Raw genomic sequence first — 19,679 nt, 5'->3', positions numbered from 1 at the left:
TCCTCACCTCTCTGAGAGACAGCATGAGAAAAGACATAAAGGTGCTTGTTTTAAAATATAACAATAAGGACAAATGCAAAGTTCTCCACTTAGGAAGGAACAATCAGTTGCACACATACAAAATGGGGAATAACTGCCTTGGAAGGAGTACTGCAGAAAGGGATCTGGGGGTCATAGTGGATCACAATCTAAATATGAGTCAACAGCTAAGTTCTCTCTAAGCTGCATGGCTGCCGCAGCAGTCTATCAAGGGCTGCACACTTCAGGAGCCCCTTCCCCCCACTGCACTGCTCCTGCTTTCTGCCTTGGAGCCCCTGGCCAGCTGTTCCGCTTACTGTGCAGAGCGTGTGTGTGTGTGTGTGTGTGTGTGTGTGTGTATGAGGGGAGTGGGGTGCTGATGTCAGAGTGTCTCCCTACCCCGCCCCTGTACCCCATCTCCGTGGGGGTGGGGAGATACAACAGGGCTCTGGAGTGAAGCATGGGATGGAGCTTACTGGCAGCTGCTGCTGTGTCTGAACAAGCAGGCTTCAGACTGGTGAGTGCCAATCTACTTAAAGGGCCAGCTTACTTAATGGGGAAGTGCGCATCTCTCTCTCTCTCTCTGTCTCACACACACACACACACACACACACACACACACACACACACAAACAGACACACCCTGTGTGTCTCTGTCTCACACACACTCTATCTTTCCCAACACATACTTGTATTGTTGTTGTTATTTCTTGTTACAGTACCTCCTGCAATGCATATATGTTCTCTGTAATTTTATACTGTCAGAGTGCTGTTATTTCAGTTTTTTGACTGGTCTATGCATTTTATAATTTTTATTTCTCTCTTACACTTAAATTTAAATCTTTGAGTAGTGAGTTCTAAAATGCCTAACCTGGCCTGGCTGGAGTAATTATCCCTATGGTAACTTATTAAAAATGTATATTGTAGGTAGGTTTTTTGTTTCTACTGGTGGTGCACACCTGCACATTACCTGGATATTGGTGCGCATAACAAAATTCATTTCGCACATGGATAGAAAAAATTAGAGGGAACATTGGCAGTGTAACACTGTTGCAAAGAAAGCAAACATCTTTCTGGGATGTATTACCAGGAGTGTGGTAAGCAAGACACGAGAAGTAATTCTTCTGCCCTATTCCTCATTGATTAGGCCTCAAGTGGAGAATTGTGTCTCGTTCTGGTCACCACATTTCAGGAAATATGTGGACAAATTGGAGAAAGTCCAGAGAAGAGCAGCAAAAATGATGAAAGGTCTAGACAACATGACCTATGAGGGAAGATTGAAAAAACTTGAGAAGAGAAGACTGAGAGTACATAAAAGTACATAAAAGGTTGTTACAAGGAAGAGGGAGAAAAAATGTTCTCCTTAACCTCTGAGGTTAGGACAAGAAGCAATGGGTTTAAATTGCAGCAAAGGCAATTTAGGTTGGACAGTAGGAAGAACTTTCCTACCTGTCAGGGTGGTTAAGCACTGGATTAAATTGCCTGGGGAGGTTGTGGAATCTCCATCATTGTAGATTTTTAAGAGCAGGTTAGACAAACACCTGTCAGGGATGTCTAGATAATCCTTAGTTCTGCCATGAGAGTACGGGACTGGGGGACTGGATGACCTCTTGGGGTCCCTTCCAGTCCTGTGATTCTATGAAGTGGGCAGTGAAGGTCTGTATCATGGGCCAGTTGGAGGCAGGAGTCCATTTCAATCAATGGCTGAATGTGTCCTCCCCTGCTCATACTGTGAATTTATAATGGTGCCTAGAAATCACACACGTGGCATGAGTCCCCCTAATTCTATCCCAATATTTTAAAGCGGAATGCTTCTTCCTGGATCATTTTTGCAGATCACCCAAGCTAATATAATAAATACTGTGTTCCACTTTGATCACTTTGGATCATCCTTATCAGCACCTTTACCTTCATTCCAAGCAACTGCCAAAAGCATAAAGCGGGTTACAGATATCTGCACACTCCTCCCTTTCATCTTTTCCTTTTAAACAGTGGACACTAAGGCCATCTACACCGCAGCTGGGAGTGAGCCTTCCAGTGCGGGTTAACAGGCTTGCAGGAGCTTTGCTCAAGCTAGCATGCTAAGACTAGCAGACTGGCTGTTATGGCTAGCCCCAAGCTCAGAGCTGGGGGTCAGGCAGGCTTGGACTTGAGTTGCTAGCCTAAACTGCCACTTGTGCTACATCATCCATGCTGCTATTGTTAGCACCCTTGCTCGAGCTGAGTTACCTGGTCTATCTACCTACTCTGGGAGACTTGCTTCCAGCTGCAGTGCAGACATCACCCCTCTGACCAGGAGAGGCCAGTGTTTGCTCCACGCTTCACACTTGTTACGACATTTTGGTCCAACAACTACTTCTACCTGAGCTGCAGGACTGGTCATGCCCAAGCACTCCTCATCCTAACCATTGGATCCGTGAATCTGCTGTGCTTGTAGCTGATGAAAAATCTGCAATTCCTTCCCTAAAGGCAGCTAGATCCCTTTGTCAGCCTGTACTGATATTGTGACTCATAGTACCTTGGAATCCAGTAATACATTTCCCGTACCACCATGAAGAGCCACTGCTCAGTAGACTGTGGGAGCCCAGTAGGTACTTCTTTTATTGTGTGCATGCCTGTCATAAACAGATAGCTAAGGGTTAATGTCTCTTTCACCTGAAGCACCTGACCAGAGGACCAATCAGGAAACCGGATTTTTTCAACTTTGGGTGGAGGGAATTGAGTGTCTGTGTCTTTGTTTTCTGGCTGGCTGCTTTCTCTGAGCTTTGGAGAAGTAGTTCTGTTTTCTAATCTTCTGTTTCTAAGTGTAAGGACCAAGAGATCAGATAGTAAATTATATGGTTTCTTTTCTTTGGTATTTGCATAAATATAAGTGCTGGAGTGCTTTGATTTGTATTCTTTTTGAATAAGGCTGTTTATTCAATATTTTTTTAAGCAATTGACCCTGTGTTGTATCATCTATATACAGAGAGAACATTTGTACTTATTTTTCTTTCTTTTTATATAAAGCTTTCTTTTAAGACCTGTTGGAGTTTTTCTTTACTTCAGGGAAATTGAGTCTGTACTCACCAGGGAATTGGTGGGAGGAAGAAATCAAGGGGAGATCTGTGTGTTGGATTGCTAGCCTGATGTTGCATTCCCTCTGGGGGAATAGGAAAGTACTTTTTGTTTCCAGGATTGGGAACAGAGGGGGAGATTCACTCTGTTTGGATTCACAGAGCTGGTGTCTGTGTATCTCTCCAGGAGCACCTGAAGGGGGGAAGGGAAAAAGGATTATTTCCCTTTGTTGTGAGACTCAAGGGATTTGGGTCTTGGGGTCCCCAGGGAAGGTTTTTCAGAGGGACCAGAGTGCCCCAAAACACTCTAATTTTTTGGGTGGTGGCAGCAAGTACCAGGTCCAAGCTGGTAACTAAGCTTGGAGGTTTTCATGCTAACCCCCATATTTTGGACGCTAAGGTCCAAATCTGGGAATAAGGTTATGTCATGGTGGCAGTGGTGGGATTAGAATCCAGAAGCCAGTAGGAATATTATATTTTTCTTTTCTCTGCTAAGGGCTTTTTAGCAGAGAGAGAAACGGTTGGTTTTAAAAGGGAACCAGAGAGAATTTTTTTTTCTGCTCTCTCTCGCAGTTTGTGGCTTGCATGTTAAGGGTCTTTTGTCATGCAATAGCCCTCCCATTAGGAGGCAAGTACCGGCACTTATATGCATGCAAATAAAGTGGTTTTTCTGGTTTCCCTTCATTGAACATTAGCTAGAGAGAGAAAAGGAAAATTAGCTAAAAGCACTGTTGCTAGGCAGACTTCAGGAGGCAACAGAGAACCTGCAGTTCAGAAGATAAACACCGGAGGGCACCCCAACACAAGAAAACAGGAACCATGACTTCTAAGGCAAAAATTGACGCCGAAGAACAAATCAAAGAAGCTGAACACAGGCGACAACTGGAAATAAAACAAAAAGAGATGGAGATGAAAGAAAGAGAAGAACAGATCAAAGAGGCAGCACACAAAAGAAAACTAGAAGAAGAAGAGATGGCCTACCGAAGGAAACAAGCAGAAGATGAGTTGGCCCACAGAAGGAAGCAAGAAGAAGAGGAGGCGGCCCACCGCCGAGACATGGAAAAAACCAAAAAGAAATGGAAAAACAACAAAAAGAAATGGAAAAACAACAAAAAGAAAATGAAGAGAAGGAAAAACAGAGAAAACATGAACTGGAGATGGCAAAAGCTGGGCTGCCTGTGCCAGCCAACCCTAACAACCCGGCGCCAAATATTGCTCCACAGCACAGGAAATTTCCCACCTACAAGGCAGGTGATGACACCGAGGCCTTCTTGGAAAACTTTGAAAGAGCCTGTCTTGGGTACAGCATTCCCGAAGACCAGTACATGGTAGAATTGAGGTCACAGCTCAGTGGACCTTTAGCAGAGGTGGCAGCTGAAATGCCTAAGCACCAAATGAATGACTATAAACTTTTTCAAACCAAGGCCAGATACAGGATGGGGATAACCCCAGATCATGCCCGTCGGCGCTTCAGAACCCAAAAGTGGAAACCAGAGGTGTCATTTCCCAAACACGCCTACTACATTGCAAAAAACTATGAGGCCTGGCTAACAGGAAACAACATTCAAACCTTGGAAGAACTGAACCTCCTCATACAAATGGAGCAGTTCTTGGATGGTGTTCCTGAAGACATCACACGGTACATACAAGATGGAAACCCCAAGAATATCGCTGAGGCGGGGGAGATTGGAGCCAAATGGATGGAACTGGCAGAAAGCAAGAAAGCTACTGTCAAGGGGAACGATTACCCCAGGGGGCACACAGACCATAAACCCTACAACCGAGGACAGCCAAAGACCCCACATACCACCCAAGTAAAGCCACAGATACCCTACCCTTCAACCTCACCAGTCTCCAGTAACTCACCTCGGCCCAGTGATCCATCAGATGGAAGATGCTTTAAGTGTAATGAACTGGGACATATCAAGGCCAACTGTCCCAAGAACACCATGCGAGTGCAATTCATTACACCACCATCACACCAAAGATCCCCAGGCCCGGATGCCTCTCAAATACCCTTGGAGCGAAGGGAAAATTTGAGAGTGGGCGGAAAGAAGGTTACTGCGTGGAGAGACACGGGGGCACAAGTGTCAGCTATCCACCAATCCTTCGTTGACCCCAAATTCATCAACCCAAAGGCCAAAGTTACAATTTACCCCTTCATGTCACAAGCTGTAGACTTGCCTACAGCTCAACTGCCTGTCCAGTACAAAGGCTGGTCAGGAATGTGGACTTTTGCAGTCTATGACAATTATCCTATCCCCATGCTACTGGGGGAAGACTTGGCCAACCAGGTGAGGCGGGCCAAGAGAGTGGGAATGGTTACACGTAGCCAAACCAGGCAAGCTTCCAGACCCATTCCTGTTCCTGAGCCGTCCACAGAGGCCCCGTCTGTGTTACCAGAGACCCAGACAGAGGTAGTGGACCCGGATTCCATGCCAACCACTGAAACAGCCACAGCACCTCCAGTCCCAGGCCCGGAACTGGAACAGCAACCAGCACCAGCCATTGCAACCCCATCTTCAAACTCAACGCCAGAGGGCGCCAGCGAGCCAAAACTGGCAGAAGCAACAGACAGCCATACCCAAAAGGCTCAGCCAGAGCCTGAAATACCCTCAGGTGCACCAGCGGAAAGCGGTTCACCAGCAACGGAAACAACCCCATCACCTACAGCGCTTCCAGAGGGACCAAGCCCAAGTCCACAGTCTGAGGAAGAACTGGTGACCCCAGCCTCAAGGGAACAGTTCCAGACTGAGCAGGAAGCAGATGACAGCCTTCAGAAAGCTTGGGCGGCGGCACGGAGCACCCCACTGCCTCTCAGCTCTTCTAATCGATCCCGGTTTGTTATAGACCAAGGACTTTTATACAAGGAAATTCTTTCTGGTGGACACCGGGAAGAATGGCAGCCGCAAAAACAGTTGGTGGTTCCAACTAAGTACCGGGGGAAGCTCTTAAGCTTAGCCCATGATCATCCCAGTGGCCATGCTGGGGTGAACAGAACCAAGGACCGGTTGGGGAAGTCCTTCCACTGGGAGGGGATGGGCAAGGACGTTGCCAAGTATGTCCGGTCTTGTGAGGTATGCCAAAGAGTGGGAAAGCCTCAAGACCAGGTCAAGGCCCCTCTCCAGCCACTCCCCATAATTGAGGTCCCATTTCAGCAAGTAGCTGTGGATATTCTGGGCCCTTTCCCAAAACTGACGCCCAGAGGAAAGCAGTACGTACTGACTTTAGTGGACTTTGCTACCCGATGGCCAGAAGCAGTAGCTCTAGGCAACACCAGGGCTAACACTGTGTGCCTGGCCCTAACAGACATCTTTGCCAGGGTAGGTTGGCCCTCTGACATCCTTACAGATTCAGGATCTAATTTCCTGGCAGGGACCATGGAAAAACTGTGGGAAACTCATGGGGTAAATCACTTGGTTGCCACCCCGTACCACCATCAAACCAATGGCCTGGTGGAAAGGTTCAATGGAACTTTGGGGGCCATGATACGAAAATTCATCAACGAATTCTCCAATAATTGGGACCTAGTGTTGCAGCAGTTGCTGTTTGCCTACAGGGCTGTACCACATCCCAGTTTAGGGTTTTCACCGTTTGAACTGGTGTATGGTCACGAGGTTAAGGGGCCATTACAGTTGGTGAAGCAGCAATGGGAGGGGTTTACGCCTTCTCCAGGAACTAACATTCTGGACTTTGTAAGCAACCTACAAAGCACCCTCCGACACTCTTTAGCCCTTGCTAGAGAGAACCTAAAGGATGCTCAAGAAGAGCAAAAGGCCTGGTATGACAGACATGCCAGAGAACGTTCTTTCAAGGTAGGAGACCAGGTTATGGTCTTGAAGGCGCAACAGGCCCATAAGATGGAAGCATCATGGGAAGGGCCATTCACGGTCCAAGAGCGCCTGGGAGCTGTAAACTACCTCATAGCATTTCCCAATTCCTCACTAAAGCCTAAAGTGTACCATGTTAATTCTCTCAAGCCTTTCTATTCCAGAGACTTACAGGTTTGTCAGTTTACAGTTCAGGGAGAGGATGCTGAGTGGCCTGACGGTGTCTACTACGACGGGAAAAAAGACGGTGGCGTGGAAGAGGTGAACCTCTCAACCACCCTGGAACGTCTGCAGCGGCAACAAATCAAGGAGCTGTGCACTAGCTTCGCCCCATTGTTCTCAGCCACCCCAGGAAGGACTGAACGGGCATACCACTCCATTGATACAGGTAATGCTCACCCAATCAGAACCCCACCCTACCGAGTGTCTCCTCATGCCCAAGCCGCTATAGAACGGGAGATCCAGAACATGCTACAGATGGGTATAATCCGCCCATCTTCCAGTGCATGGGCATCTCCAGTGGTTCTGGTACCCAAACCAGATGGGAAAATACGCTTTTGCGTGGACTACCGTAAGCTAAATGCTGTAACTCGTCCGGACAACTATCCAATGCCACGTACCGATGAGCTATTGGAAAAGTTGGGACGTGCCCAGTTCATCTCTACAATAGACTTAACCAAGGGGTACTGGCAAGTACCGCTAGATGAACCTGCCAAGGAGAGGTCAGCATTCGTCACCCATGCGGGGGTGTATGAATTCAATGTCCTTCCTTTCGGCCTTCGAAATGCACCCGCCACCTTCCAGAGGCTGGTAGATGGTCTACTAGCTGGACTGGGAGAATTTGCAGTTGCCTACCTCGATGATGTGGCCATTTTTTCAGACTCCTGGCCCGAACACCTACTACACCTGGAAAAGGTCTTTGAGCGCATCAGGCAGGCCGGACTAACTGTTAAGGCCAAAAAGTGTCAAATAGGCCAAAACAGAGTGACTTACCTGGGGCACCAGGTGGGTCGAGGAACCATAAACCCCCTACAGGCCAAGGTGGATGCTATCCAAAAGTGGCCTGTCCCACGGTCCAAGAAGCAGGTCCAATCCTTCTTAGGCTTGGCCGGATACTACAGGCGATTTGTACCACACTACAGCCAAATCGCTGCCCCACTGACCGACCTGACCAAAAAGACCCAGCCAAATGCAGTTAAGTGGACTGATGAGTGTCAAAAGGCCTTTACCCAACTTAAGGCAACGCTCATGTCGGACCCTGTGCTCAGGGCCCCGGATTTTGACAAGCCATTCCTAGTAACCACAGATGCATCTGAGCGTGGTATAGGAGCAGTGCTCATGCAGGAAGCAACAGATCACAACTTCCATCCTGTCGTGTTTCTCAGCAAGAAACTGTCTGAGAGGGAAAGTCACTGGTCAGTCAGTGAAAAGGAATGCTATGCCATTGTGTACGCCCTGCAAAAGCTACGCCCATATGTTTGGGGACGGCGGTTCCAACTACAAACTGACCATGCTGCACTAAAGTGGCTTCATACTGCCAAGGGGAACAACAAGAAACTTCTTCGTTGGAGTTTAGCTCTCCAAGATTTTGATTTTGAAATTCAACACATCACAGGAGCTTCTAACAAAGTAGCTGATGCACTCTCCCGTGAGAGTTTCCCAGAATTCAGTAGTTAAAAAGTGTTCTTAAAATGTAAAAGTCTGTTAGTTATATACTTAGGAGTATATGTAAAGGTGTATGTGTTGTATTAATCTGTTTATTTTCAAGTTCTAGAAGGAAATCGCCGCCAGTGAGCTTCCCCACTGTCTGCAATTTGGGGGGCGTGTCATAAACAGATAGCTAAGGGTTAATGTCTCTTTCACCTGAAGCACCTGACCAGAGGACCAATCAGGAAACCGGATTTTTTCAACTTTGGGTGGAGGGAATTGAGTGTCTGTGTCTTTGTTTTCTGGCTGGCTGCTTTCTCTGAGCTTTGGAGAAGTAGTTCTGTTTTCTAATCTTCTGTTTCTAAGTGTAAGGACCAAGAGATCAGATAGTAAGTTATATGGTTTCTTTTCTTTGGTATTTGCATGAATATAAGTGCTGGAGTGCTTTGATTTGTATTCTTTTTGAATAAGGCTGTTTATTCAATATTTTTTTAAGCAATTGACCCTGTGTTGTATCATCTATATACAGAGAGAACATTTGTACTTATTTTTCTTTCTTTTTATATAAAGCTTTCTTTTAAGACCTGTTGGAGTTTTTCTTTACTTCAGGGAAATTGAGTCTGTACTCACCAGGGAATTGGTGGGAGGAAGAAATCAAGGGGAGATCTGTGTGTTGGATTGCTAGCCTGATGTTGCATTCCCTCTGGGGGAATAGGAAAGTACTTTTTGTTTCCAGGATTGGGAACAGAGGGGGAGATTCACTCTGTTTGGATTCACAGAGCTGGTGTCTGTGTATCTCTCCAGGAGCACCTGAAGGGGGGAAGGGAAAAAGGATTATTTCCCTTTGTTGTGAGACTCAAGGGATTTGGGTCTTGGGGTCCCCAGGGAAGGTTTTTCAGAGGGACCAGAGTGCCCCAAAACACTCTAATTTTTTGGGTGGTGGCAGCAAGTACCAGGTCCAAGCTGGTAACTAAGCTTGGAGGTTTTCATGCTAACCCCCATATTTTGGACGCTAAGGTCCAAATCTGGGAATAAGGTTATGTCAATGCCTGTGTGTGTACTTACGTAGTTTCTTCCAAATGAGGATTTCAAACAGGTTTACAATCATTAGTTTAATCTCACAGTATCCTGTGAGACAGGTAAGTATTTGATAGTGTCTACTTTACAGATAGGGAAACTGAGGCATGGAAAAATTAAGTTACTTCATTTGCTCAAGCCCACACAGGAAGTCTGCAGAGATAGGAACAGGAGCCAGATCTTCCTGTCTCAGTGTGGCTTCCATGCCTTAACCATAAGACTAGCCTTCCTCCCAGTACTTCCCACAGAAGATATTACAATGGGGATGCCAGGCTCAGTTGACACAAACGGGGGTCCTAGAAGGCTAGTATAGACTCACTGTCCCCCCAACTGCCATTGCGATGTTGGACTACTTGCTGTGTATATGTGGTCAAGAGCATCCCTTGGTGTTCTCCAACTCTACCCTATACGTGGTTGAATGGAGAAATGTTGACCATTGACAGCTTTAGTGTCCAGCTACCTTCCAGACCACTACAGTGCATCCTACCTCCACAGTTAAGATTGCTTCCCTTTGTTGACTCTGTGGTTTAGCCAAGAGAGTACCGGCTGGGTAGCTTGTGTGAGTCAATCCAGATGTGTTGTCTACTGAAGTATTCACAAGCCAATAACAACAACAAAATAGTATTCCCCTCTTTGTTCCCCTTCCCTTTAGTTTTTATAACAAACATAAAAGCCCAGTCCAAGTATTAGGTATTGCCAGTGGTTCTGTAATATTCACTTTATATTCCCACTAATCTTGTCTATGTTAAATATAACATTTTGAATAAACATTTAATAAGAGCAGAGTCTTATTATTGTCTTCCTTTTTACATTCTGTTCTGTTTCACTTAACTTGCTAACCATTTCATCCAAGTTTTTATTCAGTAGATTTATCCTTGGATATAGATTTAGTATTATACAGCATTCAGAGGATTTGAGATGAGGAGTGAAATCCTAGCCCCATTCAAGTCAATTACAAAACTCCCATTGACTTCATTGGTGCAGGATTTCACACTAGAAGTATATACCAAAAGATTATCAGTGTTGCTGTTTTGTTTCTCTGACTCTGGTTATAATGATTTGCTTTTCTTGGATCAAAGAATAAATCCATACTAAGATCATACTAACAAGATAAGTTTTACTGGCAATGAATGCTAACTTAGCAGTTCCCTTGGAGAAACTGAGTTACCTTTTGCAATTCATTTTGTTGGCAGCTCCTTTTTCATTCTTTTTGCTCATTATTCTTTACTTCTGGTAGTTTGAAAATTAATCTGTCCTCTCCTCCCTTTTCTTTTATAGGTTGCATTTTGATTATCAACTAGAACTCAATATCTAGGTTCACTTCGAGAGGGAGCATTTCTCTCTTTTCTTCCTATTTTTAAAAATACCCTATTAGCTTTGTCTTCTCTGTTTCTATTAAAATGCCTTAAACTGCAGAAGGTTTCTACAGAGAATTGTATGAGCATACAGCACTTTTAGATTTGTGCAGCCCAAAAGCCCATATCAATTCAGCAGAGAATAAGGAAATTATTATTTCAATTTTGTTCATATCCAAAAAGAGAATCTCATTATTTCTTAAGCTTGAAGAATGTTTTCCCTATGACCATAGGTGTAGTATCTTTAGTAGATCTTATTAAGGGAACCCAATTCAACCTGTGTCTTGTAGGATAAACATAACAGGAAAGTTAATATTGTCCTGTTATTATAATTGTCAACTTTGTTTTTAAGGCAATAGTAACCAAGAATATTTTTCCTATTTACAGAGCAAGCTTTACATGGAAGGATTTAGAAGCCTAAAGGAAGGCGAACCAGTGGAATTTACTTTTAAGAAATCTTCCAAAGGCCTTGAATCAATACGGGTAACAGGCCCTGGTGGGAGCCCCTGTTTAGGAAGTGAGAGACGACCCAAAGGGAAGACAGTACAGAAAAGAAAACCAAAGGGAGATAGGTAATTACTTTACTTTGTTACTCTCCTCCCCTCCATCCCACCTTCTTCTTTGCAAGTTTTTCTGAATGTTGTATTTTCAATACTCATTCACATATGACAGGAAACCCTTCTGTGCAAGTTTGGTTTGTACAAGCAGCTTAGTACTTTGATTAGATAGCCTGATCTGTATATGTAGAAATACATTTTGCTCACTTGATCGCTTTCATTTTTAAAATCCTTGCATACTGAGTTGGGGAGAGCTTGCAAAGGAATGTTAAGGTTATATTGAAAATATTGTGATTGGACTAAAAAGAGAGGTCACACTGAAGACAGGTGAAGCAATGTAATGCTCAGTTGAGATAAGAGCATGCAGAACTGATTGCTGCATGCTGATTGCTTTGTTACATGGATATCGTTAGTACTGTACGTCTGAGGAAGAAGACTTATTTTGTGCAATTTAGGTTGAAAAGCTAATGTTAAATTGGTATATAAGTTGGTTAGTTATATTTTCACTTAATGAACAAAGTTCTGGATGCTTCCAAATGCCTTAATTTATGGTGGTCTGCAGAACAGCTCATGATTTTTTAAAGTAATTTTACAGATTATGGGCCAAATCCCAGAGCTGCACTCATTCACACCAGCTCAGGATTTGACCCTTTATCCACTCGCAGTTCAACTCTGCATCTAATGGTCCGAAGAAGTTTCATGATGCTTTTGACTATGCCGCTATAAAGACATAGCTTTAATCCAGGGGGTATTTTCCTCTCAAAAGCTGCTGCATGATGTGAATTTCAATGGCGCCTAAGTCTCCATACTTTCCACAGCTTTGCCAAGGACAATAGCCATGGTAATTGGGCTCAAGAAAAGGACACCTTGTGAAGCACTGATCATCCTTAGTGCATCCTCGAATGTCCAGACTTGAGCATCCCAACAGCCAGCCTTTACCCTGAGGTATTCAACCAAGGAAGAAAACTTACAGGGATAGTATGGCTCACAGATGATGTGAGTTCTGGAACAAAGTACAGTTTTGCAAGAAGAAAGGGTACCAAAGAGTCCTCCCAGAAGGAGTAAAGATCTCCCTTACCCTCCTCTGTCTGTTCACTGTGGTAGTGCCTGGAGACCATAATCAAGATGATGATGATGCTGTGCTAGGTGCTATACATACATGTAGTGTCTCCTATACATACATGTAGTGAGAGACACTTCCTGTCTCAAAAGAGCTTAACATCTAAATGCACAAGATACACAAAGGCTGGGAGAAAGGAACTATTACATCCTCATTTTACAGGTCAGGAACTGGGGCGGAGATACAAAATCAATGACTTGCCCATGGTAACACAAAAAGTGTGTGGCAGAGTTGGGAATTGAGCCCCAGTGTCCTGAGTACCAGTGCAGCACCTTAGCCACAAGACTCCACTGCCTCTTTTGTTGAGTGTCTATTTGAAGTTGATTGTTTCTGAGAAGGTTGATGACAAAACCTTTAAACTGATTGTGAATTAGAGGGTGAAAAAAATAAACACTTTTCTGTTTTTAGAATTCTAACCACACTAAAATGTCTGAAGTTTAAAATTTGGAAGTAGGCATCAGTAATAAGAAAGGTCTGTCAGTAATTCCAGCTCTTAGCTGTAACCAAAATTTAAAAAGAGAGCAAAATTCTTAGTACACGCCTAATGAAATCCAGGAGTCTCAGCGCAGTCACCACTGGGTGGGGGCAGGAGGAGAGCATTGACTTTATTAAATATGAAAGACTGCCCCTTAAACACTACTGCAAGTTTAATTCTTGCTGCTCTGGTTAAATAACCAAATATTAATCTGATTAACTATCACTTTGGACTGCTTTTTATCTGAGGCCTGTTCTACACCTAAACATTAGATTGAACTAGCTACGTAGCTCAGAGATGTGAAAAAAATAGCACCTTGTGCATCATAGTTAGGTTCACCTAACACCCACTGTAGACACAGCTAGGTTAGCAGAAGAATTCTTCCAAACTTCCATCTCTTGGAGAGGTGGATTAACTGCATTAACAGAAACCCCCTTTCTGTCGATGTAGGAAGTGTCTGCATGAAAGTGCTACACCGGCACAGTTGCAGTGTTAGACATACCCCAAGTCAGAGGTCAGTTTAAAAAGTCCCCTGGAGGTTTAATATTGGAATCTGAGGAACAATCTGCAGCTGAGGATCCTACAAGTGATGTCCCTAACAGCCCACAGTCTCGTCAGTTAGCTGAGGTAAAACTGAGGTATCTGGTGTGAGGTAAGCAGAAGTGAGTGTAAAATGGTATTGCAGATGGGACTTGGGTCAAACTGCTGCTTGTGCAAGATCATATAACTAGTTGCACTGAGCAGGTAATTAAAAAAAAGTTCCATGATACAGGAGCTGGTAATTTCAAATTCAACCCCTTGAATAAATCATGCTCAAGGGGGTTAATTTAGTGTTTTATTTGTTAGGAAAGCTGTCTCAAATTTAGAGAGATTTATGGGGAATAAGAGTGGGAGTTAGAGGGCCAGAGAGAGATGAGCAAGGATAGAGATGTTGGAATGAACTTGAAAGGGAGGGCATGTGACGGGGCAGGAGGAGCAGATGGAACCACATTTGGAAGGTGGATGGGTAGAAGTCTGGTAGAGAAAAGAACATAGGGTGGTCATTTGATCAGTGGAGGAAAGAACTGGGAGATAGGGCTGGCAGAGAGAGCTTGAAGAAGGCAACCATGGTTAGGGCATGTGGGTGACATGGGAGGGAACAAACATCGAGAAATGTCTTGGAGGAAAGGATGGGAGATCTGTATCCTTTTGTTGTGACAATGCACAGTCAACCTGTGGAACTCGTTGCCAGGATGTTGTGAAAACCAAAAATATAACTGGATTCAAAAAGAATGAGATAAGTTCATGGAGGATAGGTCCACCAATAGCTATTAGCTAACCTGGTCAGGACACAACCCCATGCTCTGAATATTCCTAAGCCTCTGACTGCCAGAAGCAGGGGATGGATCACTCAATAACAGCCCTGTTCTGTTCCTTTCATCTGAAGCATCTGGCATTGGCCATTGTTGGAAGACAGGATACTGGGTTAGATGGACCATTGATCTGACCCGATATAGGCATTCTGATGTTCTTATAACATGGTATCAGCACATCACTGCCAAGAGGTTAATGTTTACTACAGCCTTATGAGGTAGATAACATTTACAGTTCTGCCATTTTGTAGAAAAGAAAAGACATAGATGTTTAGTAACATAGTTATTGCAGGCTCCATGTCGTTTGCTCAATCCACTTGAACACACTGCCTCTCGAAAGAAACTCTCATAAATCTTTGTATCCTAAAATGAAGAAATTTTGATCTTTCCTTTTCCCCTTTGCTTATAACTTTGCTACACTTTAACCATTGGAGATTAACTTTGTTTGCGCTCTATTTGATTTTATTTATTGATTTATTTATATTTTATGGGGGAAAGTTTAGCAAAAACTCTGCAGCCATTTCCAAGAGGATCAGGAAAAAATAGGCAGCTTTACACTGTTTAAAGAAACATTTGGAAACATTTTTAAGAGCACCAGCAAGTGCATGCTTTGAAGCAGGAATTTGAAATTTAGTTGAGGGATAGCCCTGGAGTTAGAGAGATGCTTTTTCTGTTCCTGTAAAAATCCAGCCAGATTTGGCTGAGTTATAAGCCTCTGAAAATTGCCATTTTCATCTACTCAGTAGATTTTAGAGATGCACTAAGCATGCTGTAACCCTACAGAGCTCCTGAATGCCAACTGCATGAGCATGCCCCCAAGTCTCCCTCTGTCCTCCATAGTAGGCAGAGCTAGAGCTCCAGACTGGACACAGAGGCACCCCCAAGACCCTTTTGGCCTAAGGGAAAGTGGACTGGTTGGCAGCCAAAAGATCTTCTGTTGACTGGTGTTAATAATTCTTTGTACTTGACAGCCATTGTTATGGAGCAAGATCTCACACCCCTATTTTAGGAAGCAGGCAAATACCATTTCCCTCATTTTTCAGCTGGGATACTTGAGAGGTTGCATAAAATCTCTTCTGTCAGAGCTGGGCTTACAACCCTGTAGCTCATAGGTAGGGTGACCAGATGTCCCTATCTTATAGGGACAGTCCCAATTTTTGGGTCTTTTTTTTCTGTATAGGCTTCAGTTACTCCCCACTCCCTGTCCCGATTTTTCACACTTGCTGTCTGGTCATCCTACTCATAGGGAAGATTCAAATCTCATCCACTTAGCCATACTGCCTTTCAGCAACTCCCTGGGTCCAAGCTCAGATGTTAGCCTGGATCAATGCTTGGAGCCGCCGTGTCCACACTGCTAATTTTAGTGCACTACTTGGAGCCGAGCTAGCATGAATCTGTCAGCCTGGGCTGAGAGGCATGCTCCTGGCTGCAGCATAGACATTTCCTCTGCTCCAACAGGGGGCTTTCAGCCAATGGACTTCCACTGGTAAGGGTGTCTGGGTGCTGAAGACCCCCTGCAGAAGCAGAGGGCACAGAGAAGTTCTCAGCTCCAGCATCAGCAGTGTAAGACACATTTTCCCTTCTCTTTCTCATTACCCAGGAAAAACGTTGGCAGCCTGCCAGAATGCCAGCTGACTATGAGGATTCTAAATCGCTATAGTCATACCGCTGCCCAAGTGGTGGCAGCAGATTCTGCACTGGGAACCCCTGGGAGCTGACAGCTGTGGTAGCCATGGGAGAGGGGAGAAGAACCAGGCTAGACTGAGATCCCCACATAATTTCCCCAGACCCAGCATGTGGACCCAATAGTCTATCCCCCTTGCACGGGGCAGGGTAGGAGACTCCCACGTCCTGCGGGGAGGAAGAGAGCAAGGCCAGGCTGGGCTTCACCCCTCAACCCAGCACATGGCACCAGCAGCTCCCTTCCGGGATAACAGCCCGTCTCCTGCTGCCAGCTAATGCACGTAGTAGCTCTGTAGTTCAAATGGTAGTAGGTCTAGACTACAGTGTTGAAGGTTGAATGCATAAGGTGACAGAGTTAAGGCTGCACAGGTAACTGTAAATCTGGCATTTCTAACTTTTGAGGGCTTTGCAACCTAAATAACTTGCTTTTAATATCTTTTTTTTAATGTAATATATAGACACATTTTCAACTGCCAGCCCAGCAAACTCACTTGAATATGATCTAAAAGTCTAGTGGGATTCTTTCTAGCCGATGTACCATCACAGTAAAAGATTCTGCCCTCAGTCACACCTCTGCAACCACACTGTTTTCAGTATCATTGCACATAAAAAGAAGAGGGCAGCACTTGGCCCTTATCCAGCAAAGCGCTTAAACCATACTTAACTTCAAGCATGTGCGCAGGCTCACTGACTTCGATGAGATGGCTCACATATGTCAATGTAAAGTTTAGTGCTTTGATGAATCAGGGCCTTAAGTTCACCTAGTTTGTTATTCAGTGCTTATCCAAAAGAATTTGTGTTGATGTCAATGAAAGGTGGGATAAAGACAGGGAGGGACCTCCTAGTTATCAGTTCTGTTGATGATGTATGCATAAGAAGTAACAGACCTCAGATTTCTCATACTACATTATAATGAGCAATCTGAACTTTTCTCTAAAGTAGATGCAATACCCAATAAATGGAAGCAACACATCTGTTCAGTAGGAAGGTGTCATTTGTATATAGCATCATGCAGAGTAGAAAAAATCAGAACCAGAATCTTTGTACAGCATATGTGTCTCTTAGCTACGTAAGTTGTTTTCAGAGTATTGCATTTGTTTTGTTTTGTTTTTTGTAATAAATATCTTCTACTCAGTTCTTCTATGTATTCTGACTAGCTTAGGATCCTAGGTGTGATTTGCTTGAGCATGCAACAGTATTTTTCAAACTGTCATCAGATTTTTTTATACTTTTACAATACTTCAATCATTTTATATTTTAACTTTGTATTGTTCATGTTTATGATACTCAGCACTATTTGGGTTTTCTTTTTTACTTTATATCCAGACTCATTTTTTTATTTATTTATTTTGCACTTTTCTTTCCTTTAGTCCAGTGGTTCTCAAACTTTCGTACTGGTGACCCCTTTCATATAGCAAGCTTCTAAGTGCGACCCTCCCACCCACTTTTTTATATATTTAACACCATTATAAATGCTGGAGGCAAAGCGGGGTTTGGGGTGAAGGCTGACAGCTCACGACCCCCCCCCCCATAATAACTTCGTGACCCCTGGGGGGTCCCAACCCCCAGTTTAAGAACCCTTTCTTTAGTCTGTATGGAAGTCTGTCCTTTGTGTCACTTTTGTGCAGAGAAGTTGAGGCATTTTTTTAGAAGGGCTACTTGAAAAACTCTTTAAAATGTTATTGCAATTTTTTTTATTATTTATATTTCAGTAGCACCTATGAGCTCCAATTGTGGACCAGGGCCGCATTGTGCTAGGCACTGAAGAAATACATAACAAAAAATGGTCCTTGCTCCAAACAGCTTACCATCTAAGTATAAGAAAGAGACAGCAGCTGGATACAGAGAGGGGGAGCACAAGGAAACAATGAGACAATATTGGTCGGCATGATAGTTAGGGGTCTTAGCACACCATTTTTATCTAGTGCTCTTAACAGAAAAGCCTAGGAGCACTATAACTTACAAGTGATTTAAAAAGAAAGAGTTTTCCCGTATTTTTAATGTATTTGATTTGTGCATTTGAAAGCACTTTGCATAATCATCTTGGCTGTTTTGATGAATGTGCACACCTTTCCTGGGGTTCTGCAAGATGGGATTTTACCAGGAACAGCAGCAAAAGAGCTGAAACTGAAGCAGACAGGAGTTTGCAACGGCAGAATGGTGATAGAGGAGGAAAGGTGGGCCTCAACATGTTTGATATTGGTGCTCTTGTGCCCACCCAAAAGACTCCAGATAACATCACTAGGGCCCCAATTCAGGAATGCATTTAAGCTTGCCTTAGAGACCATCCCTGTCAGGACCACACATAAGAACATGTTTTGTTTTAAACATATGCTTAAGTTTTGTTGACTTCAGTGGGACTTAAGCATGTGGTTGCAGGTTTGGCCTGAACAAGGATACTTCCTTAAATCAGGAATTAGGGAGCAGAAAAACCCTTATATTTTGTAACGAATTTTTTGTTTTGTTTGTAAATTCAGGATATCCGATTGAAAGGGAGCTCTGTTGGAACATTTTGTTAAGCAGTCCATTAAAAAATTAAGTTGTATTCCTTTAATAAAAAGAAGAGAGGGAGAGAGAGAGAGTGAGTTTTGATTTCAAGCTGTCTCCCACGCCAGTGACACACACACATGCTTCATTGTCATTTCATGTCAATTGTAAACTGACAGCTCTCTGCATACCTGTACTACCAGGCACAGTACTTACTCTCAGCTGTTCTAAGAGAAAGCACTATAAATGGAGTGAAACAGATGTATACCATTCCTGAGGTCATGTTTCCTAACCTCTTTGAGAATTTGGATAAAGTGAAAGGATTTAAGAGTAAGAGTGTGTTGGAGTTTATGCACGGTCCGGCAGAACCAATGCAGGGCCTCAGTAGAGGTATTATTTAATTTAATAAATATTTTAGTAAATAACTTGAAAACATTATTAATGTTCCTAAAAATAACAGTAAATAAGAGTGCATTTAAATGGCAAAACACTTTTTTAATGCAGATCTAAGGTTTCCCAGTGACAGATAACTAATATCTTTCCAGAATGTCCAGTGCAGCAAAATTCAGACTTCAGAAAACTAGGAAACAGAGGGTATATCTACACAGCAATTAAACATCTGAGGCTGGCCCAAGTCAGCTGACTCAAGCTCGCAGGGCTCAGACTGTGGTTTTCTAAAACTGCAGTGCTAGATGTTCGGCCTCAGGCTTGAGCCTAGGCTCTGGGATCCTCCCCCTTGGCAAGGGCCAGCCACGGGTGTTTAATTGCTGAGTAGACATACACACAGAGTTAAGATAAACACTCACACAACCTTAACTCTGCCCCTGTGAAGCTAGCAGTAGCTACCGGGAATTATCCACATGCACTGCAGCTGCATTCAGTGTGTGAGCTGTGACTGTACTCAGTGGTTTGACTGGTGGAGACAGTAGGTGGGGCAGAGGTGTGTTTGTGAGTTGAGGAGTTGGGGATTAGTTTGAGGGGCCTCACAGAACTGTAACTGTGATATGAGGAGATCAGGGTTT

The 19,679-nt window shown here is 43.9% G+C and overlaps 1 protein-coding gene across 1 annotated transcript in view; it reads left to right on the top strand.

Annotated features, from left to right (window-relative positions):
- Positions 1 to 19,679, top strand: part of LIN28B (lin-28 homolog B) — a 135,112-nt gene that overhangs the window by 55,255 nt on the left and 60,178 nt on the right. The window contains exon 3 of the mRNA XM_050951621.1: positions 11,371 to 11,555. Coding sequence (XP_050807578.1) covers positions 11,371 to 11,555 — 185 coding nt within the window. The remainder of the gene's footprint in view (positions 1 to 11,370; positions 11,556 to 19,679) is intronic.

The sequence above is a fragment of the Gopherus flavomarginatus genome, chromosome 4 (assembly GCF_025201925.1).
Source record: "Gopherus flavomarginatus isolate rGopFla2 chromosome 4, rGopFla2.mat.asm, whole genome shotgun sequence".
NCBI lineage: Eukaryota > Metazoa > Chordata > Testudines > Testudinidae > Gopherus > Gopherus flavomarginatus.
Note: the sequence above shows the minus strand (reverse complement) of the source record. Positions and strands in the feature narration are given on the sequence as shown.